The following is a 26,160-nucleotide window of genomic DNA, read 5'->3' as shown; positions in this document are numbered from 1 at the left end:
GAGACCAAATTGCAAACATGCGCTGGATTATGGAGAAAGCTAGAGAGTTCCAGAAAGACATCTACTTCTGCTTCATTGACTGCAAAAGCCTTTGACTGTGTCGACCACAGCAAACTATGGCAAGTTCTTAAAGAAATGGGAGTGCCTGATCACCTCATCTGTCTCCTGAGAAATCTCTATGTGGGACAAGAAGCTACAGTTAGAACTGGATATGGAACAACTGATTGGTTCAAAATTGGGAAAGGAGTACGACAAGGCTGTATTTTATCTCCCTGCTTATTTAATTTATATGCAGAATACATCATGCGAAAGGCTGGGCTGGATGAATCCCAAGCTGGAATTAAGATTGCCAGAAGAAATATCAACAACCTCAGATATGCAGATGACACAACCTTGATGGCAGAAAGTGTTGTGACGTGGGGTTTGTGATTTCAGCTCTCTTGACATAATATGCTGGAGACAGTTCTGTAGTAACACTTCTTTATTAAAGCAAACAAGACTGAGAACTGAGGAGGGGAGAGCTACATTTATAGGGACAGGGAACTAGCTAGAAAGGATACATTTTGGAGGGAACAATATCAGGCAATCACAGTCCTGCCTTTTGGAGGAAACCAATAAGACAGAGGATCCAAATACAGCAGCTTAAATGAACCAATAGTAGCTGTACCCTCTGGAACCAAAAGGCAGTTACTTTACCCTAATGCAAATACAGACAATAATAATACAGATATAAAATCCTTTGACTCAATACACAACACCCCTCCCCCCCCTAGTGAGCACCGCAGACGTAATCTCTCAGGTACTGTGGGGTCCTACAACTTCTACTTGATCTCCTGACAACAGGTGTTGCCGGTTCTGGATTGGATGTTACCTGTGGTAGAGGGGGTGCTATAGGGGTTTCGTCAGGAACAGATGGAGTCCCAGACATCGCAGGGTCCCCTACCTGTACCTCGTCATCCTGAGGACTAGCAGACCCTGGTTCATTTGCTGAAGCCCCTGGTGACTGCACCTCTGGGCCATTTTCACTCTGGTCTTGCAGCTCTGCGTCGTTAGCCAGGGATGAATTATCTGACCCCTCCCTGCTGAGCGCCCGGCGCCTCAGCTGATCTATATGTCTCTTCCAAACTTGCCCATTTTCCAAGGTCACATAATAGGACACAGGTCCACTAGTCCGGGTGACCACACCAGCCACCCACCGCGAACCTCGTGAATAGTTCCTCACCCAGACCAGATCTTCAGGGGCGAGATACCTTGTTGTGTCAGCCTCAGCCTGGGGGGTTGCTCTTGAATTACGGTTTGGCATTTTATCGAGGTGGACATAATCCAGCACCGTTACCAGTCTTCTACCCAAGAGCAGCTCAGCTGGCGACTTGCCCGTCGCAGTACACGGCGTCGCATGCTGCAAAAATAACATTCGCGCGATGCGAGCTGACCAGTTACCCTCCATTAAGCGCGCAATGGATTCTTTGGCTGTTCTTACCATGCGCTCAGCCTGCCCATTGGAGGATGGGTGAAAGGGCGCGGATGTGACCCCTCTTATGAAGTTATCAGCTAAGAATGCCCTGAATTCTTGGGATACAAAAGCTGCCCCATTATCTGATACAATGGTCTCAGGTAACCCGTGGGTTGCAAACAGCTGCCTCAACACCTTGATTACGGCAGCTGATGCCATGCTAGGGACCATCGCCACTTCTAACCATTTGGAATATGCATCGACGATAACCAAAAAGACCTTCCCCTGGAATGGCCCAGCAAAATCTAAGTGCAGCCGGCTCCAGGGAGATCTGGACTGCTCCCACCAGTGAACTGGTGCTCTGGCCACTTCTGGCCGCACCTCTTGGCATGCCTTGCATGTTCGTACCCATTGTTCTATGTTCTGGTCCATTCCAGGCCACCACACATAACATCGGGCTAGCGACTTCATCCTGACCATTCCCGGGTGTCCCATGTGAAGCGTCTCAAGAACCCTGTTTCTCAGTGGTGCTGGGATGATCACCCTATCTCCCCACAGGAGACAACCCTTATGCATGGACAACTCGTGCTGCCTTGTCGCATAAGGCCTGAATTTGTCTTCATGCGGACCACCTGGCCACCCCCTCCCCACCCAAGTGAGCACACGGGAGAGAACAGCATCTTTCCTTGTTTTCTCAGCTATATCAGTAGCCGTTACAGGAGCCCCCGGAAGTGTTTCCAGCATCATTATGTGCTCCGCTGGAGCAGGATCCTCATTGCTCCCGCCAGGAAGAGGCAATCGACTCAGCGCATCAGCGTGGCACAACCGTTTCCCCGGCACATGGGTCAAGGTGTACTGGAACCCGTTCAGGAATATAGACCAACGCAACATTCTGGGGGAGAGAATTTGTGGCGTTTGTTTGTTCGGGTTGAACAACCCTAACAGTGGTTTGTGGTCCATTTCAATGGAGAAATGGCGACCATACACATAATCATGGAACTTTTTGATCCCTGCCACAATTGCAAGCGCCTCTTTGTCAATTTGAGCATAGTTGCGCTCCGTGGGCGACAACGTACGGGAATAGAAAGAGATGGGCTTTTCCGACCCATCCGGTTCCCTATGACTCAGCACCGCCCCCAGGCCGTATTGAGAGGCATCACATGCCAGGACCAGCGGCTTCGACTCATCATAATGAGCAAGGACGCTCCTGCTACTCAGCATTCCTCGCAAGGAGTCAAAAGCCTTCTGCTGCCCCTGCCCCCATCGCCACACATTCTTTTTCTGCAACAGTCGATGTAATGGTTCAGCTACCGAAGCTTTCTGGGGTAAGAACGAATGGTAAAAGTTAATAAGTCCCAGGAATGACTGCAACTCCGTCTTGTTCTGTGGTCGTGGTGCCTCGATGATGGCCTTAATCTTAGCATCTGTGGGGTGGATTCCTGATGCATCAATTTTAAACCCCAAGAAATCCACAGTTGGCACCCCAAAACTGCATTTTTCCTTTTTCAGTTGCAACCCCACCTCCTTGAACTTGAGCAACACTGCACGGACACGCGCAACCAGTTCCTGTGGGTCTTTTCCAGCAATCAAAACGTCATCAAAAAATGGCAAGACCCCCGGCAGACCTCTTAACAGGCGTTCCATGAGCCCTTGAAAAATCCCTGGGGCCACACAAACTCCAAATTGTAATCTGTTAACTCTGAACGCCCCTTTATGTGTGACAATAGTCTGTGCTTCCGCTGATTGTGGGGTTACTGGCAGCTGTTGGTAAGCTTGTGCCAGGTCAATTTTGGCGAACACCTTGCCCCCAGCCAGTTTAGCCAACAGATGTGATACGACTGGAATGGGGTATGAGTTTCCCCTGAGTGCCTTATTGATAGTACATTTGTAATCTGCACAGATCCTGACTTCCCCATTTGCTTTAAGGGGCGTGACGATTGGAGTCTCCCACTTAGCAGAGTCCACGGGTGAGAGAACTCCCTGCTTGACCAATTTATCCAGCTCTGCTTCGATCTTGGGTTGCAGTGCAAATGGCACTCGCCTTGGTTTGAGTCGGATTGGGGCCACCCCAGGGTCCAATTCGAAGTCAACTGGGGGCCCTTTATAACAACCCAGTTTTCCATTAAAGAGACCAGCAAATTCTTTGCATAATGCCTCGCTCATCTCAGGGCAGGTTTGGATTGAATTAAGCCCTGATATACTCAGTCCCAGGGCGGGGAACCAGTCAGTGCCCAGGAGACTGGGGCGACTGCCCTTCGCAATCACCAGTTTGAGTACCGCCTGTTTGTCCCGGAACTGTACTCTCACGGCACACATTCCCATGACATGGATGCGGCCCGCTGAGTATGACTGCAAAGTTGCCGGGAAGGGCTCCAGAGGGGGCAACTTACCTCTGGGGAAGAATGTCCTCGCGGTCTGGTCCGACACGATAGTGAATCCAGATCCGGAGTCCACCTCCATGTCGCACAGCTGACCCTCAATCTTCACCTTGACGTGTGCCTTGCCTTGCGCTGGAAACTGCACGACCCTCCCGTTGATCTCCGTTACGTAGTGGCAGACCTTTAGAACATGGTTTGCCGTGGACGGTCTGCGATGCTCCAGTCTAGGTGCTCCTGTCGCTCCCAACGCCGCCGATCTACAGACCCTGGCGATGTGACCTGTCTTCCCGCACGTCCGGCACATAGCATCCCGGAAACGACAACTCTTCCGCTCATGGTTTCCGCCACAACCAGGGCACCTGCCTCGGTGATCTTTGTGCACTGTGCAGGCCTGATGCACTGACTCGACCCCACGGACTGGGCTTTGGCTCGGAGTAGCCTCTAGCTCGTCCATGGCATGCGCAACTTCTATCTGTGGCTTAGGGGCCTTGCGACTGGCATCAAGCTCCTCTCTTTCATAATTCTCCGTAGCGGTGGCCTCCTTCAAGGCTGAAGCAAGGGTAACCTCTTCTTTAGCCACGATGCGTCTTCTGGCTTTCTTGCTGCTCAGACCACCGATAAACCGATCCAGGAGAGTCTCTTCCAGATCTTGGAAGTCGCAGTGCTGAGCGAGCTTCCGCAGTTCAGCTAGGAATGCAGATACAGACTCCCCAGCACGCTGCTGCCTCTTATGAAACTCCAACCGCCGGGCCATCTTGGTCTCAGTAGGTGCCAAATGGCTTGTCAGGCAGGCAAGAATATCTTTGAGAGGTGTCTCACTTAGCTTCGCTGGAGCAAGCAATGCCTTGGCCAGCTTGAAGGTCTCAGGCCCACAGTAGCTCAGGAATGTGGCCCTTCTTTTGCTGGCATCGGTGATCCCTTGAGCCACTGCGAAGAACTCGAAGCGTTCGACGTAGTCTTCCCACGTGTGGGGTTCTGATGGCTGGAAGGGCTCCAATACCCTTGGACTCTCCATTGTCCTGTGGGCAGGGTCGTCTTCTCAGCTGGCCAGTGAGTCTTGTTCTTAGCTACAATCCGGACTCTGAGGCAGGGCTGCGTTTAACCGCTCCTCAGCATTCCGAATCCCACTTTCGTCGCCAGTTGTTGTGACATGGGGTTTGTGATTTCAGCTCTCTTGACATAATATGCTGGAGACAGTTCTGTAGTAACACTTCTTTATTAAAGCAAACAAGACTGAGAACTGAGGAGGGGAGAGCTACATTTATAGGGACAGGGAACTAGCTAGAAAGGATACATTTTGGAGGGAACAATATCAGGCAATCACAGTCCTGCCTTTTGGAGGAAACCAATAAGACAGAGGATCCAAATACAGCAGCTTAAATGAACCAATAGTAGCTGTACCCTCTGGAACCAAAAGGCAGTTACTTTACCCTAATGCAAATACAGACAATAATAATACAGATATAAAATCCTTTGACTCAATACACAACAGAAAGTGAGGAGGAATTAAAGAACCTTTTAATGAGGGTGAAAGAGGAGAGCGCAAAATATGGTCTGAAGCTCAACATCAAAAAAACGAAGATCATGGCCACTGGTCCCATCACCTCCTGGCAAATAGAAGGGGAAGAAATGGAGGCAGTGAGAGATTTTACTTTCTTGGGCTCCATGATCACTGCAGATGGTGACAGCAGCCACGAAATTAAAAGACACCTGCTTCTTGGGAGAAGGGCAATGACAGGCCTAGATAGCATCTTGAGAAGTAGAGACGTCACCTTGACAACAAAGGTCCGTATAGTTAAAGCCATGGTTTTCCCAGTAGTGATGTATGGAAGTGAGAGCTGGACCATAAAGAAGGCTGATCGCCGAAGAATTGATGCTTTTGAATTATGGTGCTGGAGAAGACTCTTGAGAGTCCCATGGACTGCAAGAAGATCAAACGCATCCATTCTTAAGGAAATCAGCCCTGAGTGCTCACTGGAAGGACAGATCGTGAAGCTGAGGCTCCAGTACTTTGGCCACCTCATGAGAAGAGAAGACTCCCTGGAGAAGACACTGATGCTGGGAAAGATGGAGGGCACAAGGAGAAGGGGGCGACAGAGGACGAGATGGTTGGATAGTGTTTTCGAGGTTACCAGCATGAGTTTGACCAAACTGCGGGAGGTAGTGGAGGACAGAGGTGCCTGGCGTGCTCTGGTCCATGGGGTCACGAAGAGTCGGACACGACTAAACGACTAAACAACAACAAGATGTGCTGACAAAGATGGCGCATTTTGTACCTTTCTCTAAGATACCTTCCGCACAGGAGACAGCAGGGTTGTTCTGGGATCACGTGTTTAAGTTGCACGGTATGCCATCAAGGCTAATCACGGATCGCAGAAGTCAGTTTACTTCGCATTTCTGGAGGAAGTTGATGCAGTTGTTAGGGGTGGAGGTTAGCTTAACTTCAGCTAGGAACCCACAGACAAACGCAGAGTCAGAGAGGACCGATACCACCTTGCAAAATACTGGAGGTTCTATACATGCTACCAAGACAACTGGGTAGAGAAGTTGAGCCTGGCTGAGTTTGCGTACGATAATGCAGTGCATACATCCACAGGCAATGCACCTTTCGTGGCAAACTATGGTGTGCATCCCAGGGACTTTCTGGGTAGGGAAGAGGTGCTGGCAGAACCAGCAGCTGAGGAGTTTGTGGAAGAAATGGAGTACTTGCATGAGATATTGAATGAAAACCTGGAAGCCAATCTCTCTGGTGTAAAATACCACCTATGGTGAATTTTCAGGTAGTTTTTTCTTATTAAATAACATGCTGTAAAATTAATATTTTTTGTCCACAGTTTTTTCCACTCTTTATATTCAATTACATAACATAAGTCCTGCTCCCATCTTATTTTGGCCTTTTCCTTTTTCTATTTGAGCATTCTGTAACAGCTTGTACATTTTGTTTTTTAAAATAATTTTTATTAAACACTTTCAACACACCAAATGATCAATCCAAATAATCAATTACATTATTCCCCCCCCCTTTCCCTGCCCCATCCCTCCCTCTCCCCCCCACCAAGGACTTCGCTCAGCACCCCTCTCTGATTTCTTCAAACATATTGTTCTCTGCATGTTATTAATTGGTCATATCATTGCCTTATCTATCATATGTTCTACTAATAAATTTGTGGATGTTTATTCAAAACCTGCCAAGGAGTCCAAGTCATTTTGTTGTCTTTTTAAATAATTTGTAAAAAGTTTCCATTCTTCCTTGAAGTCACAATTGTCCTTGTCACACAGCTTATATGTCAATTTAGCCAGTTCCGCATAGCTCATCAGTTTTTCTTGCCACTGTTCTTTTGTTGGGGTTTCCTCATTCTTCCATCCTTGTGCTAACAAGACTCTTGCCGCTGTTGGAGCATACAAAAATAAGTTCTTTATTTTTCTTGGCAGGTCTTGTCCTACAATCCCTAATAAAAATGCTTCTGATTTTTTTACAAATGTCATTTTAATCATTTTTTTTAATTCATTATATATCATTTCCCAATTTTTTTTAACTTCTCTACATTCCCACCACATATGATAAAAAGTACCTTCTTTTTCTTTACATTTCCAGCATATATTTGACCCAGTTTTATACATTTTTGCTATTTGTACTGCTGTGATTATACCATCTGTACATCGTTTTCTTTTAAAAAAGAACAATCTGTAAATTTCAAATCTACTTTCCACAATTTTCCCAGTCCTCAAATTGTATATTATGTCCTATATCTTGTGCCCATTTGATCATGACTGATTTGACCTCTTCATCTTTTGTTTCCCATTCTAGCAGAATAATAAATGCTTTCTTCAGCAGCTTTACTTCTTCTATATCTTCCTTTTGAAATCTGGAAGTTGTGTAGCTAAACCCTTTCTTATTATCTTCCTTATACATCTCATATAATTGTCTGTAGTGTAACCAACTCTGAAAATGGTCTTTAATTTCCTCATAAACTTTTAATTTCCATTTCCCTTCTTGATCTCTCAATAAATCTCTGTATGTAGGCTGCTTCCCCTTTTTGCCAAGCGGTTTGAGTAAAGAAGCTTCAATTGGTGGTAACCACCAGGGTGTTTTTTGTTCTATTAAATCTTTACACTGCTCCCACACCCTCATTAGTGATCTCCTAATTATATGATTGTAGAATCCTTTATGCACTTTCCCTTTCCAATACCATAAGTATGCATGCCATCCAAATCTATTATCATGACCTTCCAAATCTAATGCTTCTTCCTTTTCCAGTTTTATCCAGTCCCTAATCCACACCAAACATGCAGCCTCATAGTACAATTTAAGATCTGGGAGAGCAAAGCCGCCTCTTTCTTTTGTATCTGTAAGTATCTTATGTTTAATCCTTGGCCTCCCCCCCCCCCCAGACAAACTTGGAAATATCCTTTTGAGGCAATCATCTTTAACCATTACTGGGACTGTCTGAAAAAGGAAGAGCATTTTTGGCAATACATTCATTTTTATCGCTGCTATTTTTCCTAACAGAGAGAGGTTCATTCTACTCCATATTTCTAAATTCCTTTTTATCTCAGACCACACTTTTTCATTATTGTCTTTGTACACATTTATATTTTTTGTTGTTAACCATATCCCTAAATATTTTTTTAATGAATTTCTATCTCAATACTTTGCATCAACTCTTTTTTCTCTTCTTCCTTCAGATTTTGAACTAATAACTTAGTTTTATTTGTCTTTAATTTAAATCCTGCCACTTCCCCAAATTCTATAACTCTAGGGAGAGAGTTTTTTGGATCCTCCACCATAATCACTAAATCATCAGCATAAGCTTTCAATTTAAATTCATTTTTTCCAGTTTTTATCCCTGTAATCTCTTTATCTGCTCCTATATTTCTTGCAAGTACTTCCAGGACCAGAATAAACAACAGCGGTGATAGCGGGCATCCTTGTCTGGTTCCTTTTTGTATCTTACATTCATTCGTTATCACCTGGTTTACAATTATCTTAGCACTTTGTTCTGAATATAGTGCTTGTATTCCTTTTAAAAATTTAAATCCACAATTAATTTATTCAAGCAATTTTTTTCATAAAATCCCAAGAAACGTTGTCAAAGGCTTTTTCAGCCTCTATAAACATCATTGCTGTTTTTCCCCCTTCATTTTTTACCTCCAGATATTCTATTACATTCAGAATATTTCTTATATTCTCTTTCATTTGTCTACCTGGGAGGAATCCTACCTGATCTTGATGTACCGTATTTTTCGCCCTATAGGACGCACTTTTTCCCCTCCAAAAATGAAGGGGAAATCTGTGTGCACCCTATGGGGCGAATACAGGCTTTCGCTGAAGCTTGGAGAGCGAGAGGGGTCGGTGCGCACCGACCCCTCTTGCTCTCCTGGCTTCAGAAAGCTATCAGCAAGCCTGGGGAGCCCGCGGGAGCCTGCCGTCCGGTGCGCCCTGAAGCAGCGCCGGGCAGACATCCGCAGCCTGGGGAGCCCTGCGGGAGTTCCCGAGGCTGCGGATAGCAGCCTGCCGCCCAGCGCGCGGGACAGACATCCGCAGCCTGGGGAGCCCTGCTGGTGTTCCCGCAGGGCTCCCGAGGCTGTGGATAGCAGCCTGCTGTCCGGCGCGCAGGCGCCCTGAAGCAGAGCGCCCCTCACGCCGGGCAGATATCCGCAGCCTGGGGCACCCTGCGGGAGTTCCCGCAGGGCACCCTAGGCTGCGGATAGCAGCCTGCTGCACGGAGCGCGGGGCGCACTGAAGCAGAGCGCCCTGCGCTTCGGGCAGACATCGGCCAGCCCCACAAGCTCGGGGGACAGTGGGGAGGTGGAGCGCCGCCATACCGCTGTTCCCCGACCTGGTTTGGTTTCCCCGACCTGGTTTTGGGGGGGGGGAATAAAGGAAAACTTTTTTTCCTTTATTTCCCCCCAAAAAAACTAGGTGCGTCCTATGGGACGAAAAATATGGTATATACTCACCTAATATTTTTTTCAGTCTGATAGCTGATAGCTAATATATTTGCAAATAATTTGTAATCATTATTTAATAAAGAAATAGGCCTACAATTTTTTATTTGCAATAAATCTGAATCTGTTTTGGAATTACTGTAATTACTGTAATATAGGCTTCTTTCCATGTTTTTGGGATTTCACCTGTTTTTAAAATCTCATTCATCACATCTTTCAATGGGTTTACCAATTGTTCACTTAACTTTTTATAATATTTTGCCATTAATCCATCTGGTTCTGGAGACTTGCCGCTAATACTTCTTGAGCTGTTATCTGAGTGTTTAAAATCAGCTTTTGTTCCTGTCTTTTCTTTGGACTTTGCTGTGGACCCACCACGCAAGTGCCTTCTGCTATCCGGAGAGCAGAATAAACTTTCTTTGAACCAACTCGGTGTCATTTTGACTTCCTTCCTCCCGTCACGGAGCAACGCAGATCCAATCAGTGAACTCCAGTAAGGCCACAGTAAGGCTACAGTTTAATAATGAAATAGTTCTATAGTTTTTGACCAAGGTCAAATATGTATCTTGTTTTGTAATCAAAGTAATATAAGCTTCCTTCCATGTTTCTGGAATTTCCCCTTCTGTTAGTACTTCATTCATTATATCTTTCATTGGATTTACAAGCTGTTCTTTAATTTTTTTATAGTACTTTGCTGACAATCCGTCTGGTCCTGGTGATTTGCCCACCTTGATTTGACTTATTCCAACGGAGATTTCTTGATCTGTTATTTGTGTATTTAAGAATACCATCTCTTCTTGTTTTATTTTTGGCAGATGACTCTTTTTTATATATTCTTGTATGTTGATTGCCTTTTCATTTCCTCTTTTGTATAAATTCTGAAAATATTTTAAAAAGACTTCCCTTATTTCTTTTGCTTTATGTAAAACTTTCCCATTGGAGTTAATTTTACCTATATGATTCATCTGTTGATTTCTCCTTAATTGCCATGCTAACAATTTTCCAGGATTGTTTGCATGTTCAAAGAATTTCTGTTTCATTTTTTAACTTTCCATGCTATTTCTTCATTGATTATCATTGAATACTATGATTATAATAATTTTATTGTCTGTTTTATTGATTGTTTATTTGGTTTTTTTCCTAATTCATTTTCTTTCTTTGATATAGCATCCAAAATTTCTTTTTTCCTTGCTTCCCTGGCTCTCCCCCCCCCCAGCATTTTGTTGTATAAAAAGACCTCTCATGACCGCTTTACCAGTATCCCATACAGTTTGGATTTTTGTTTCCTTGTTTAAGTTCAGTTTAAAATATTCTTCTATTATTATTTTTAATATTGTCTACTAATTCTTGATCATCCAATAAATCGGACTTCCAGGTTAGCACCATCGGCGAATGGCGGATTCCCTCCGAGCTCCGCTGCGATGCGGCGACCCTTAAAAATCACAGGCGGTGAAGCCTGTGAACCTGGTGACTCGGCAGGCACCATTTGCGCCCCCCCCGACCTGCGAAGGAGCCTTTTTAAAGGCTTCGGAACAGGGGACGGGGTGAGCGGCGCGGTGCTGAGAGTCGACTGCTTCTCCTGCGGAGTGAAGCCGCATTGCCATGGCCGGAGAGCGCTGACTTCTTCTTGTGAGTAATTGGACTTTAAAGCAACAACCCGTGAGTAGTACGGAAATTGGATTTGCAAAGAAAAATTTTTTTGAATTAGGCACGATCGGGGAAGGTGCAAACAGTCCGTCTCCCCGTCTTGTAAATAATCTAAAGCAAGGGCCTGCTAACTAAGGTCGAGAGAATCTTTTCTTTTTTATTGGGTAAAAGACATTAATTTCACAATTTGGCAGTATAAGAAATCTTACTGGAGGATAAGAGTTAATTTTGGGAGCTGAAGTGCCACCCCCCCGGACCCGGGAGTGATCCGCGAGAGAGCCTGTTGAAGAGGTATTGAAGAGTTTGACAGCTGTCAAATTAGCTGTCAAGGCTAAAAAAGAGAACTTTGTTTCTGTTGTCTCTGCTGGTTATATTTGTTACAATTTGGTTATAATTTGTTGAAAACAAGGAAGAACTGATACAAACTAACTTGACTTTTGGATTTGAACTGGAAGGAATATTAAGTAACCAAAATCCCTCTAGAGGGGGTTTTGGGACATTACAAGAATGGCTGAAGGAGGGAAAATACAAGCTAAATTGGACAGAGTTTTTGTTCTCTTGGGAAAGTTACAAGGCCAAATTGATGTTTTGGCTACAAATGTTGCAACTCTGGATTTAACAGTAAATAAACTCATTGAATTTGATAAGGACTTGACTCAGGAAGTCCATGCAGCTGGACAAGAAGAGAAACTTCAGAGCTTTGAGAGTGTGGAGAAAGAGATATATGTTGTTCCTGATGAAAAGGAAGGAGGAGCTGTAATGCTGCAGATGACAAAGGAGAGCCAGAGGCCTGACATGATGGCTACAAAGGAAAATAAGAACTGGATGTTGAAAATCTGGTTTGAATTGGAGATTGAAGAATGGAGAGATCTCCTAATGTGGAGATCTGAAGATCCAAGGATTACAAATCTGATTAAGGTGGAAGTTGGAGCTTTGGGGACATTTGGACTTGAAAGGAGTAAGAAAAAAGATTTGGGCTCCACTTTTAAGTATGGAGGTCTGGCTGGAAGAAACATGGATCCCATTGGGCTAGAGCTTCTCCGAGATCTGGTGTTTAATATTAAGGACCATCAAAAAAACCGGCAGAGAGGAATTGAGAGAGAATTAAGAGCCTCGGACGTGAGATCTCCAGGCTGATAGTAGATTAAGACTGATGGACATTTGTTGGGGATTGAAACCGGGAAAGGGGGGGTGGAGTTTGGGAATCCAAAGAGTGCATAATTATAATCTGTTTTTGTTTTAATTCTGTTTTGTTATTTGTATGAAGATTGGGGAAGTCATGGAAGGGAACTTGGGTCGACTTTAGAAAAAGGTTTTAAGAATGAGTACTGATGTATAAATATTGATGTTTATAAGGTAAAATTGGCTTTTTTAAAATGAACTAAATAGAAAAAGGTAAAAAAATAGGGATAAGAACTTGCTGAACTAACAATTTGAATTGGAATATAAGAAGGGGAGGTGTGGGGAAGTCAGGGAAATATGTTATAGAAAAATAAGGATTGTGAACTCTATGTGTTTTTAAACTTTTTTGTTTTTCCTTTTTGATTTTTTTAATGTATTAAAGTGGAAAATTTCAATAAATATATTTTTTTTAAAAAAGATCATCCAATAAATCATTATTAAGGCTCCATCTAAAAGTTGACCGTTCTTCCTTTTGCATTTCCATAACCACTGGGTTGTGGTCCGACAAGGTCATCGGATCTATCTCAACTTTCCTAACTTTTAATTCCACCTCTTTAGTAATCCAAACTGCATCAATTCTTGCGCTGCTCTTATTGGCATGAGAATAGTATGTGAACTGCTTCTCCATTAAATGCCTTACTCTCCAAATGTCAACCAGATTCAAAGTTTGGGCCATATCAAAGAAAGTTTTGGGAAGCTTCCCTTCCTTTGTCTCCTTTATTTTCGAATAGTTCTGTCCATCTCTAATCATGGCACTCCATTCAACTCTCCCATTATAATGATTTTTTGATCTGTGAACTCCAATAGGTCTGTTTCTATTTTTTTTTTTTTTTGTAAAATTCTGATTTGTTATCATTAGGGACATAGACTCCTACCAAATATATATTCTGTTCCCTGAAGTTTTATTTTATTTGATGATATTTATGTATGCGACAATGGCGGTAAGAGTCTTAATAGCACAAGGATGGAAGAATGAAGAAACCCTGACAAAAGAACAGTGGAAAGAAAAATTGATGGACTATGTGGAACTGGCAAAATTGACGCATAAACTACGTGACAAGGACAACTGTGACTTCAAAGAAGAATGGGAAGTTCCTTGTGCTATTAAGACTCTTACCGCCATTGTCGCATACATAAATATATTCTTCATTTTCCTTGGCAGGTCTTTTCCTACAATCCCTAACAAAAATGCTTCAGGCTTTTAGAGACTTCCGGTCGATGCCAGCGATTAATGGCGGGTTCCCTCTGAGCTCCGGAGGGAACCGGCCCCGTGGAGCGTGGGTCTGGCCGCTGCGGCGAAGCGGAGACCCAAAGAAATCGCAGGCGGTGAAGCCTGCGAACGTGAAGGCTCGGTGGGCTCCATTTGCGCCCCCCCGACTGCAAGGGAGCCATTTTAAAGGCTTCTGAACGGAGCGGGGGTGAGTGGCGCGGAGCTGAGAGTCGCGCACCATCGTACCGTCTTCACGGGGCGAAGCCGCAAGCCATTGTCGGAGAGCGTCGATTCCTTTCTGGAAATTCGGACTGAAAATAACTACCCGTGAGTAGGGGTAAGAAGAGAAATTTATACAAATTTTTAAGCAATTTGGCACTGAAAAGGGGAAGTATCAACAGGAAGTCTGCTTCTCCTGATTTGTAGACAGGACAAAGCAAAGAGAATATAAAGTAGAAACTTTGAAAGACGTATTGAAAGACTCTAATTCAACACTAAAGAAAAAGGATCCCCCTCCGCTTAGCAGGGGCGGAGGGGAGAATTTTGAACATTATTCCTCCTGCAAAGACAGCGAGAGGCATTTCCATCGGCTGCCTCTAAAACCTGGAACGGACTGCTTTTGACAGCTGTCAAAGTGCTAAGTGTTAAGAACGTTGATACACTGTGAAGGGAATAATTGCTTATAAAGAGATTTTGGACAGAAAAAGCTATTTTTGGTGGAAAGTGTGCTTGGTTAAAGAACAAAGGGGAGCTACTAGGACTATATTTGTTACTACTGAAATTGAAATTGAAACTGTGTCCCCCTAGAGGAGATTTGTTGCAATAAGCTTTGTGCTACAAAATAACAGAGCCTGGAAAATTCCCTTTCAAAACAAAGTAACCAAGCGTGAGACTGACCTTGGATTGTTGTATGGGAGTGATATGGCAGATGAGAAGGGAAAAATAGAACAAACGGAAGAAAAAAAGCTTAGATCTGGGAAACAATATAAAACCGACATTGCACAGCAGAGAAGGGCCTCAACATCTGGTCCAGCGGGCTCATCAGGAGTTACAGTTCTACAGCAAAGACCAAAAGTTATGTCATCTCAAGATCCAATCGCCCAGGCATTAAGTAAAATTAATACATCACTGGAATTCTTAGCTAAACAAGTTGCAGAGACAAATAAGCAAGTAGCGGAGGCCTCAGCAAAAATTGACTTGAATACTACAAGCATAAATGAATTGGGGAAAAAGGTGAACTCTAATACACAATCTACTGAGAAGCTTATAGAGGAATCGGCCTCCACCAGGAAATTAGCTGAAGAAGCAAAAGAAATTGCAACTGCTACCCAGGAGAGGTTTCCACCGGTATATAAGAAACTTGAGGACCATGACCTGACCCTGTCCATGTGGGAACTTCAAGGGAAAGAGAAGAATTTGAGACTTCGGGCGGTACCAGAAGAGGAACAAGACAACTTGGTGGACTTTCTTATGAAAGAATTTACTGAATTTTGGCAAAAGGACTTGGGAAAGGAAGAAATTAAGATAGTGAGTGCTTTTAGGATTGGTAGGAAACAAAGAAAGAATAAAGCAAGGGACTGCCTGATCTCGTTAAGATCAAAAGAAGAAAGAGATAAAATTCTCAATTTACAGTATCAAAGACGTTTGGAAATTGGAGACTCTTTCGTGGAAATTTTTAGGGATATCCCTAAACTCATTTTGGATGTCAGGGCCCATTACAGAGATCTGGTGGACCTACTGAAAGGAAATAGAATTCCTTTTAGATGGGAATTTCCTCAAGGCCTATCCTTTAAACTTAAAGGAAGGAAAATAAGAATAAGGACTGTGGAGGATAAAGACAAATTTCTTAATGAACAAGGCGAGAACCTGCAGAAGGGAGTGATTGGAGAGGACCCAACTGACTCACAAGGAACTTTGGATGTAGCAAATTTATCATATGGACTTGCTGAACCAGGGAAAGACACACCACCGACTGAGGAAGAAGAGCAACTCGGGGCAGTAGGAGGGAAGAACAAATAATTTACCATGGCTCTGCAACTTCTAAGCTGGAATTGTAATGGGATCAATTCCCCTCGAAAGAAGAAAAGTGTTTTCCATATATTAAGGAAAGAACAATTGGATTTGATTTGTCTACAGGAAACACATGTAATGAGGTCACACAGGAAGCTGCTCATCAATAAGAGATTGGGACAAGAATTTATTTCATCGGACAAGGTTAAAAAAAGAGGAGTTGTGATATATGCAAAGGAGAAACTTTTACCGAAACAAATTTTTAAAGATGAACAAGGAAGATATCTGGCTATTGAAATTCAACTTCAAGGAGAAAAATTCCTGACTGTAGGGGTGTATGCACCGAATGAGGGGAAATCTGAATTTTTTAAGAAGTTGCATGAGGTTCTTTTGGACTATATGGATTATAATATAATCTTAATGGGAGATATGAATGGAGTTGTCTCCACAAATATGGACAAGGCACAAAGACAAGTAATCACCAAAGATGGGAGATTACCAAAGACCTTTTTTGAACTGACTGACAATATGGACCTGATTGACATTTGGAGAACTAAGAACCCTCTAGAGAGAGAGGGAACTTTTTTCTCTGAAGCAAAAATGACCTGGACTAGAATTGACCAAATTTGGATTACTAGAGGAATGGCACCGAAGATAAAAAAGGTAGAAATCTGCCCTAAAACATGCTCCGACCATAATGCAGTAAAGATGGAGATGAAACAAATGACACCCGGCTCCTTTAGATGGAGGATGAATGACACCTTATTTAGAGATGAAGAAGTATACAAAAAGGCCCAAAAAACTTTGAGAGACTATTTTGAAGTGAATTTGGCCACTAATGTTGAAAAAAGAGTAATATGGGATGCTAGTAAAGCCGTGATGAGAGGGTTTCTGATTCAACAGAATGCAATAAAGAAGAGAAGTCGAAATGAGAAAAAGGATAAAATTCTGGAGAAAATAAAAGAAGGAGAGAAGAAACTGAGAGCAAAGCCAAAGTCACAGGAGATTTTGAAAGAAATAAAGCTGCTTCAGGTACAATATATGGAATTGATGAACCAGGAAATAGAATGGAAAATTAAACAAATGAGACAGAAGACATTTGAATCAGCAAACAAATGTGGGAAACTACTAGCATGGCAACTGAAAAAAAGACAAAAACTAAATACAATTACAAAACTGGAAGTGGAAGGAAAAGACATACATAACCCAAATGAGATTAGAAATTGCTTCCAGAAATATTTTAAACAACTTTATGCACAAGGGCCACAGAACGAAATGGATATAGACCGATTTTTGAAGACAAATGGATTACAAGAAATTTCACAAGAAAGTAAACTCATGCTGAACTGTAAGATAACTGACCAGGAGATAGAAGGTGCCATTCAAAATATGCAAGTGGGCAAGTCTCCAGGACCGGACGGGTTGTCTTCCTGCTACTACAGACTGTTGAAAGAGTGGCTATTGCAACCATTGAAGGAAGTTTGTAATGAAATTTTGGAGGGGAAAAGGGCACCAGAATCGTGGAAAGAGGCCTACATTACACTAATACCAAAAACAGAGACTGAAAAGACTCAACTTAGGAACTACCGTCCCATATCCCTATTAAATGTGGATTACAAAATCTTTGCTGACATTTTAGCTAAGAGATTGAAAAAAAGTACTGATTGAGGAGATTCATAAGGACCAGGCGGGCTTTCTTCCGGGTAGACATCTTTCGGATAATCTAAGGAATATAATTGACATTTTGGAGAAGTTAGAAGTGAACATAAACACTAAGGCTGTTTTGATATTTGTGGACGCGGAGAAAGCCTTTGACAACATTTCTTGGAACTTTATGAAAAAGAACCTACAGGGTATGGGGGTAGGCCATGGTTTTGAGAATGGTATTGGTGCAATATATTCAGAACAAACGGCTAAACTAATTGTAAATAATGTGGTTACAGAACAGTTTAAGATAGAAAAAGGGACACGACAGGGATGCCCAATCTCCCCTCTGCTTTTTATCTCGGTCCTGGAGGTTTTGCTGAACATGATTAGAAGGGACCGGATGGTTAAAGGTATACAGGTCGGAGCCAAACAGTTTAAATTAAGAGCGTTTGCAGATGATCTAGTTTTGACATTACAGGAGCCAGAATCTAGTACTAAAAGAGTTTTAGAACTAATTCAAGAATTTGGTCAGGTGGCAGGATTTAAATTGAATAAGTTAAAAACCAAAGTTCTTGAGAAAAATTTAACACCGATAGAGAGAGAAAAGTTCCAAAATGAAACAGGCCTGACTGTGGTTAAGAAAGTGAAATATTTGGGGATTAATATGACAGCTAAAAATGGGAATTTGTTCAAAGACAATTATGAAAAATGTTGGGCTGAAGTGAAAAAAGATTTAGAAATTTGGTCAAATTTGAAGCTTTCCTTGTTGGGTCGAATTGCAGCTATAAAGATGAATGTATTGCCTAAAATGTTGTTTTTGTTTCAAACTTTGCAAATTTTGGACAAAATGGATTGTTTCAAGAAGTGGCAGAAAGACATTTCTAAATTTGTCTGGCAGGGCAAGAAGCCTAGAATAAAATTTAAGATATTAACTGATGCAAAGGAAAGAGGTGGATTTGCCCTGCCAGACCTGAAACTTTATTATGAATCAGCAGCATTTTGCTGGTTGAAAGATTGGCTGCTTCTTGAAAACACAGACATTTTGGATCTTGAAGGTTTTAACAATGTTTTTGGGTGGCATGCATATTTGTGGTATGACAAGGTGAAAGCACACAAAGCTTTTAAAAATCATATTGTCAGGAGAGCACTGTTTAATGTTTGGACTAGATATAAAGATCTACTGGAAAATAAAACTCCAAGGTGGTTGTCACCAATGGAGGCTAAGGCTCAGAGAAAACTTAACATGGAGGCTAAATGGCCAAAATATTGGGAAATCTTGGAACTAGAAGGGGACAGATTGAAACTGCAGAGTTTTGAGAAATTGAAAGATAAAGTGCGAGATTGGCTTCATTATTACCAAATAATGGAGGTTTATAATTTGGACAAGAAAGTTGGTTTTCAGGTGGAAAAATCTAAATTGGAAACAGAATTGCTAGAATCCAAAACTAAGACCTTGTCAAAAATGTATAACTTGCTGCTGAAATGGAATACTCAGGATGAGACGGTTAAATCTGTAATGATTAAATGGGCACAAGACGTTGGACATAATATTATGTTTGCTGACTGGGAACAGTTGTGGACCACCGGGATTAAATTCACGGCATGCAATGCCTTAAGAGAGAATATTATGAAAATGATATACAGGTGGTACATGACCCCAGTCAAGCTTGCAAAAATCTATCATTTGCCCGACAATAAATGTTGGAAATGTAAGGAAAATGAAGGTACATTCTTTCACCTTTGGTGGACGTGTCCCAGGATTAAGGCGTCCTGGGAAATGATATATAATGAATTGAAAAAGGTATTTAAATATACCTTCTTGAAGAAACCAGAGGCCTTTCTCTTGGGCATGGTCGGCCAAGTGGTGCCAAAGAAGGACAGAACTTTTTTTATGTATGCTACAACAGCAGCAAGGATACTCATCGCAAAGTATTGGAAGACGCAAGATCTACCCACTCTGGAAGAATGGCAGATGAAATTGATCGACTGTATGGGACTGGCAGAATTGACGAGCAGAATCCGTGACCAGGGAGAAGAGTCGGCTGAAGAAGATTGGAAAAAATTCAAGGACTATTTACAGAAATATTGTAAAATTTAAGAAAGTTAGATGGTGTTGGATTGAAATTGAGAGGTTTCTAGCTGCAATGATATATAAGAACATAGATGGGGGGGAAAAGGGTTTGAAAAATAAGGTAATGTTACAAGCTGTAATGCTTTAAATGAAGGATTTGCTGAACAAATAATCTTAATTGGGATACAAGAAGGAGAAGTATGAGGAGGTCTGAGAAATTTGTTATTTAAAAGTATGGTTTATGAATTTTATGCCTTTGTTTAATGTTTCTGTTTGTTTTGTTTGCTTGTTTGTTTAAAAAATTGGAAAACTTAATAAATATTCTTAAAAAAAAATGCTTCAGGCTTTTTTTACAAATGTTAATTGGAACATTTTCTTCAACTCATTATATAACATTTCCCAGAAATTTTTAATTTCTCTACAATCGCACCACATATGATAAAAAGTCCCTTCTTTTTCCTTACAGTTCCAACATGTATTTGAACAGGTTTTATACATTCTTGCTATCTGTACTGGTGTTATGTACCGTCAGAGAATGGTGCTGAAATAGCTAGCTGAGATAAAAACTCTGGGCAAACAGCCATCTCTGTACAGTGATTTATTGGGTAACTTCAAAGTATTTACAAGAGTTCAAAAGTACACTCAAATACGATGAGTCAGTTGGCTCGACTGGCCCCTTCCTTTGCCTCGCCCAGCAAACCCACCTCCTAAGTCCAACCCCCCTCTTTCTTCTGCTCCATGAGTGGCTGGTCCCTGGAGATGGCTCACCCCTCCCAGTTTCATTGTCTCCCGACAGTCCTTTCTCTTCCTCCTCGGACGAGGAGGAGTAACTGCTGAATAAAGGCGCAGGATCTCTGTAAGTGCCTCTCTTCTCCCCCCTCTCCTCCTTCTCTGCCTCCAATTCCCTGACATCCACCCCCTCCCTAAAGGCCCCCTCCCGCTTGGAAGAACCGACCGTTCCCGATTCTCCCTCCTCTGGAGTGGCGGGGGTGAAACCTAGAAAATCTTCCTCCTCCTGATCCGTATCTTCAAAAACCTTCCTCCAACCCTCCCTCAAACCCGCAGTTCCCTGGCGTTTCCAATAGACGTCTTCCAGATCCTCTTCCTCCTCGTCTGATGGTGGGAATCCCTCGAAGCCCTCTTCATCGTCTGTCGGCCCGAACACTTGTTGCAAAAACCTACCCCGGGGTTTTTGTTTGTCAGGGAATAAATCATGGAACTCCTCCACCAGATACTCGTCAGTGATACAACTTTCTGGGACCCAGGTGTTCTCAGAACTGGGGGCCCCTTCCCAAGGCACTAGATACTCTAGCTGTTCCCCGTTCCAGCGAGAATCCAGTATTTCAGTCACCTCGTTGCACTGCTCCCTTTCCTCAACTTCGGGCGGTGGGAGCTCCCCTTCCCCACTACCCTGCCGCATTCCCCCTTCCCTGTAGGGCGACAGCAGTGACCTGTGAAATACGGGATGTATCCTCATGCTCTCAGGCAACCTTAATTTAAATGCCACTGGACTGACCTGCTGGATCACCTCAAAAGGCCACACTCTCCTGGGTTTGAGTTTCTTGCACCCTCCTTTCCAGGGCAACCCTTGCGTGGACAACCACACCTTGTCCCCAACCCAGATGATCTCCCCTGGCCTCCGTTGCTTGTCAGCCTCCCTCTTGTAGACTTCCTTAGCCCTTTCCAAGTTCAACTGGAGCTGTTGGTGGATCGCCTCCATTTCCTCCGCAAATTGTTCTGCTGCAGGCACACTCCACGACTCCTCCCCCCTTCCCGGAAACGCCCTGGGGTGACACCCGGGATTGGCAAAGAACGGAGTCATCCCTGTGGATACGTTCTCCGCATTATTGTAAGCAAACTCTGCTAGAGCTAGTTTGTCCACCCAGTCGTTCTGTCTTTGACTAACATAACACCGCAAATACTGTTGCAAAACAGCATTTGCTCTCTCCGCCTGCCCATTGGTTTCAGGGTGCCTTGCTGTAGTGAAACTCACCTCTACTTGCAGCAAACTCATGAGCTTGCGCCAAAACCGTGAGGTGAACTGAGTCCCCCTAGCCGAAACCACCTTAGCAGGTACCCCATGTAACCTAAACACGTGTTCTACGAACAGCTTGGCTGTTTCCTCCGCCGTCACTGCATGTGAGCATGCCACAAAATGACACATCTTGGTTAGGAGATCCACCACCACCATAACTGTTGTCTTACCCTTAGACTTGGGCAGGTCAGTGATGAAATCTACCGCCACCACCTCCCATGGCCTCCCTGGTGTGGGCAAAGGCTCCAACAAACCTGCTGGTGCTGCCCTTTCCCCTTTGGCCCTCTGGCATGTGTCACACCCTCTTACATATTCCCTTACATCCTCCCTCACCTTGGGACACCAAAACTCCATGGTGACTAGAAGCATGGTTTTGTGTTGCCCAAAATGCCCTGCCGTGGAGCTGTCGTGAAGTTGCTTGAGGACTCTGGCCCTTAGGGTCTCGCCTGGAATATACAAAGCCCCCCGATAGTACAGAAGCCCCCCTTTCACCTCGAAACCTCCCTCAGCTTCCCCCTTTTCCCTTAATTCGTCCATCTTTCGCCTTGCAAAGGCATTGTCTCTGATCAGCTGCATCAGTTTGTCGTCCTTCACCAACGCCCCCCCACAAGTCCACTTGTTCTCGGGGAACATTAACCTGGCGACCGGAGGCCCTTCCTCCGCCAGATACTCCGGTTTTCGAGATAGCGCATCCGCCCTAGCATTCTGCTCCCCCGGCACATATTGAATCTTAAAGTTAAAGTTGGCAAAAAACTCCACCCAGCGTATCTGTCTCTGGCACAACACCCATGCCGTACGCCAGTACTGCAAGTTCTTGTGGTCTGTGCACACCTGAATTTGGTGCCTCGCCCCAATCAGGAAGTGACGCCATTGCTTGAACGCCGCGACAATCGCAAGCAATTCTTTGTCGTAGATAGTGTAGTTCAGCTCTGACTTCTTCAGCTTTCGAGGAAAAAAAGCACACGGCCGCCACTCCCCCTCTTCATCTGGCTGCAGCAAAACCGCTCCTATCGCCCGACCAGAGGCATCCGTCTCAACCCGCAGCGGTCGATCGGGGTTGACGTGCAGTAGCTGCTCCTCTGAAGCAAAGGCCCTCTTAAGTTTCTCAAATCCCTCTTGCACCGCCTCCGTCCACAGGAACTTCTTCTTAGCACTAAGACAGTCCGTTATGGGCGCCGTCAGTTTCGCAAAGTTTTTGATGAACTTCCTGTAGAAATTGCTGAAGTCCAGGAATCGCTGAGCATCCTTCCTGGTCTTGGGGCTCTCCCATTCAAGCACAGCCTTCGCCTTCTCTGGATCCATGGCCAAGCCCTTGTCCGACAACCTGTAGCCTAGGAACCCGACCTCCTTCGCGTGGAACTGGCACTTCTCCAGCTTCACCCACAGCCGATGCTCCTTGAGCTTGCTCAGGACTTGACGCACATCCTTTACGTGCTGTTCCTCGTTGTCAGAGAACACCAGCACATCGTCCAAGAAACAGACGCAGTTACGATACAGCAACAGCCCTAGCACATGGTACATGAAGGCCTGGAAACAGGGGCTTCCACACTGCAAGCCAAAAGGCATGACGAGATACTCGAACGCCCCCAGTGGGGTGAACATGGTGGTCTTCCACTCGTCACCCTCTCACACTCTGATGAGGTTGTACGCACCCCGGAGGTCCAGCTTAGTGAAAAATTTTCCTTTCCGCACCCTTGCCAAAACGTTGTCGATTCTCAGCATTGGGAAGGCCACAGGTTCTGTCAAGGAATTCAAAACACGAAAATCCACTACAAGTCTTTTCTCGCTAGTCGATTTTTTGTCCACGAAGAACACGGGGCTCCCACCTGCCGCCTTGGATTCCCTGATGAATCCTCTCTTTAAATTTTTGTCAATAAAGTCCTTCAAGTCTCGTATCTCTTGCTCCGACATGGAGTACAGCTTCCCCACCAGCAGTTTGGCCCCCGGGATCAGATTGATCTGGCAATCGTATGGTCAGTGCGGAGGTAACGTGTCAGCCTCCCTCTCGCTGAACACCTCCTGTAGGTCCCGGTATTGCGGAGGGATTTCGGCCGTGCCTGCTTTGCATGCTGCTGCCATCCTGGCCTCCGACCCCCGAGGTTGCTCTAGGCCCAGGCAGTTCTCCATGCAGTGCGCCGACCCAAATGTCAGGGACCACTGATGCCAGGAAACCACCGGATCGTGCAAAGCCAACCAGCTCATGCCCAGTATAATGGGCGAACCTGCCAACGTGGCTACGTGAAAGGCGATGGTCTCGGAGTGGGTGCACACCCGCATCCTCATGGGAGGTGTCTGATGAGTCACTTCCCCTCCCAACAGTTCTCTCCCATCAATTGTAGTAACTTGCAGTGGAAAATCCAAAGGCCGCAGGTTAAGTTGGTGCTGCACAGCAAACTCCCTGCTGAAGAACGAGGCACTGGCTCCCAAGTCCACCAACGCATGCACCTCAAATGCGTGGCCGTTCGGGAGTTCTAGCACCACCCTCAACACTATACTCAGTTTGGGGTGTCCTGGCCAGGGCCTTTCACTGTTGCTGCTGCCTGGCTGTTGCCCCGGTTCACCAGCTGCCAGGCTCTCCCGTTTCCCGGATCCTGGGGTCCCTCCTCTTCTGCCTGTGGAGTGGCCCCCACCATTCCCTGCCAGTTACAACGCTCAGGACACACTCGGGAAAAGTGTCCTGGCTTCTGGCAGAAAAAAAATTTCTTGGCCGCCTGCCAGTCCTTCCCCTCCTTGCTGCTCGGCTGTTGGGCTTTTGAACGTTCCAGCGCGCGGGCTGAGTCAATTTCCATGGGCTCCGGCTGCTGTTGACCTTCAGAGGCAGCTGCCAGCATCTCAGGAATGTGATCACCATGGAAACGCCGGCCTTTGCTCTGCTTTCTCTCCAACAGCCTGGCTTCCTGCCTCAAACCCACCGATAAAGCAGCTTTCGTTAACTCATCCATGTCCTTAGGACGGGGGCCCCTGGCAAGTTCATCTTTCACTTCAGAGTTCAGTCCATCTTTGAACAAAGCCTGCACGGGCTCTGAACTCAACTCCCATCCCAACTTGTGCACAAGCATGGCAAATTGCGACCAGTAACTACGCACCGTTGAGCTGCCTTGTTTCAAAGCCAAGAGCTCTTGCTGCGTCATATCTACATGGCTTTCATGTGCAAACATAAGATCCATTGCCTGCCAGAATCGGGGCAAACTTCGCAGCGCTTCATTATTAGCTGCAATCAGTGGCCTCACCCAGTCCTTGGCCCCTCCCGACAAATGACTAATTAGGTAGGCAACCTTCTGGGCCTCATTAGCAAACTCAGCCCCCTCAAGCTCCAGCAAATAATTCATCGCCGTTTTAAATCCTAAATATTCCTGTGGGTCCCCGTGAAATTTTCCCATGAACGCAGGCATGCTCCGCCCCAGCAGCCCATCTGTGGCTTTTCCTTGATGGGCCCGGGCTTCCTCCAGACGAATTTGCAGCTCCGAAGCTCGGGACTCCAGCCCGGCATTGCGTTTTCGCAGGTCTGCCAGCTCTTGCTCCATCCTTTTTCTCTCCTTCTTTCCACTAACTTTCAGCATGAGAGAAGAGCCAAGCTGTCAGAGAATGGTGCTGAAATAGCTAGCTGAGATAAAAACTCCGGGCAAACAGCCATCTCTGTACAGTGATTTATTGGGTAGCTTCAAAGTATTTACAAGAGTTCAAAAGTACACTCAAATACGATGAGTCAGTTGGTTCAACTGGCCCCTTCCTTTGCCTCGCCCAGCAAACCCACCTCCTAAGTCCAACCCCCCTCTTTCTCCTGCTCTGTGAGTGGCTGGTCCCCGGAGATGGCTCACCCCTCCCAGTTTCATTGTCTCCCGACAGTCCTTTCTCTTCCTCCTCGGACGAGGAGGAGTAACTGCTGATTAAAGGTGCAGGATCTCTGTAAGTGCCTCTCTTCTCCCCCCTCTCCTCCTTCTCTGCCTCCAATTCCCTGACATGTACCATCTATACAGGTGAAACTCAAAAAAATAGAATATCATGGAAAAGTTCATTTATTTCAGTAATTTAACTTAAAAGGTGAAACTAATATTTGAGATAGACTCATGACATGCAAAGCGAGATATGTCAAGCCTTTATTTGTTATAATTGTGATGATTATGGCATACAGCTGACGAAAACCCCAAATTAACAATCTCAGAAAATTATAATATTAAATGAAATCAGCAAAACAAGTACTGCAAATAGAGCAATAGTGAACCTCTGAGAAGTAGAAGCACTCAGTACTTGGTTTGGGCCCCTTTTGCATCAATCACTGCCTCAATGCGGTGTTGCATGGATGCTATCAGCCAGTGGCACTGCTGAGGTCTCTTTTCTGATGAGAGCAGCTTTTGCATCTCATTTGGAAACCAAGGACCCAGAGTCTGGAGGAATAATGGGGAGGCACACAATGCCAGATGCTTGAAGTCCAGTGTGAAATTTCCACAGTCTGTGTTGATTTGGGGAGCCATGTCATCAGCTGGTGTTGGTCCACTGTGCTTCATTAAGTTCAGGGTCAACGCAGCCGTCTACCAGGAGATTTTGAAGAACTTCATGCTTCCTTCTGCAGACGAGCTT

At 44.7% G+C, this 26,160-nt stretch overlaps 1 protein-coding gene across 1 annotated transcript; it reads right to left on the bottom strand.

Moving 5' to 3' along the window:
- Nucleotides 1–410: 410 nt before the first annotated feature.
- On the bottom strand, nt 411–3,837 carry LOC128405935 (uncharacterized protein K02A2.6-like). Its single transcript, XM_053372974.1, has one exon. The coding sequence runs from the start codon at nt 3,773–3,775 to the stop codon at nt 770–772; it is 3,006 nt and encodes a 1,001-aa protein (XP_053228949.1). The 5' UTR covers nt 3,776–3,837; the 3' UTR covers nt 411–769.
- Between the last annotated feature and the right edge of the window lie 22,323 nt (nt 3,838–26,160).

This window comes from Podarcis raffonei, chromosome W, assembly GCF_027172205.1.
Source record: "Podarcis raffonei isolate rPodRaf1 chromosome W, rPodRaf1.pri, whole genome shotgun sequence".
Lineage (NCBI taxonomy): Eukaryota > Metazoa > Chordata > Lepidosauria > Squamata > Lacertidae > Podarcis > Podarcis raffonei.
Note: the sequence above shows the minus strand (reverse complement) of the source record. Positions and strands in the feature narration are given on the sequence as shown.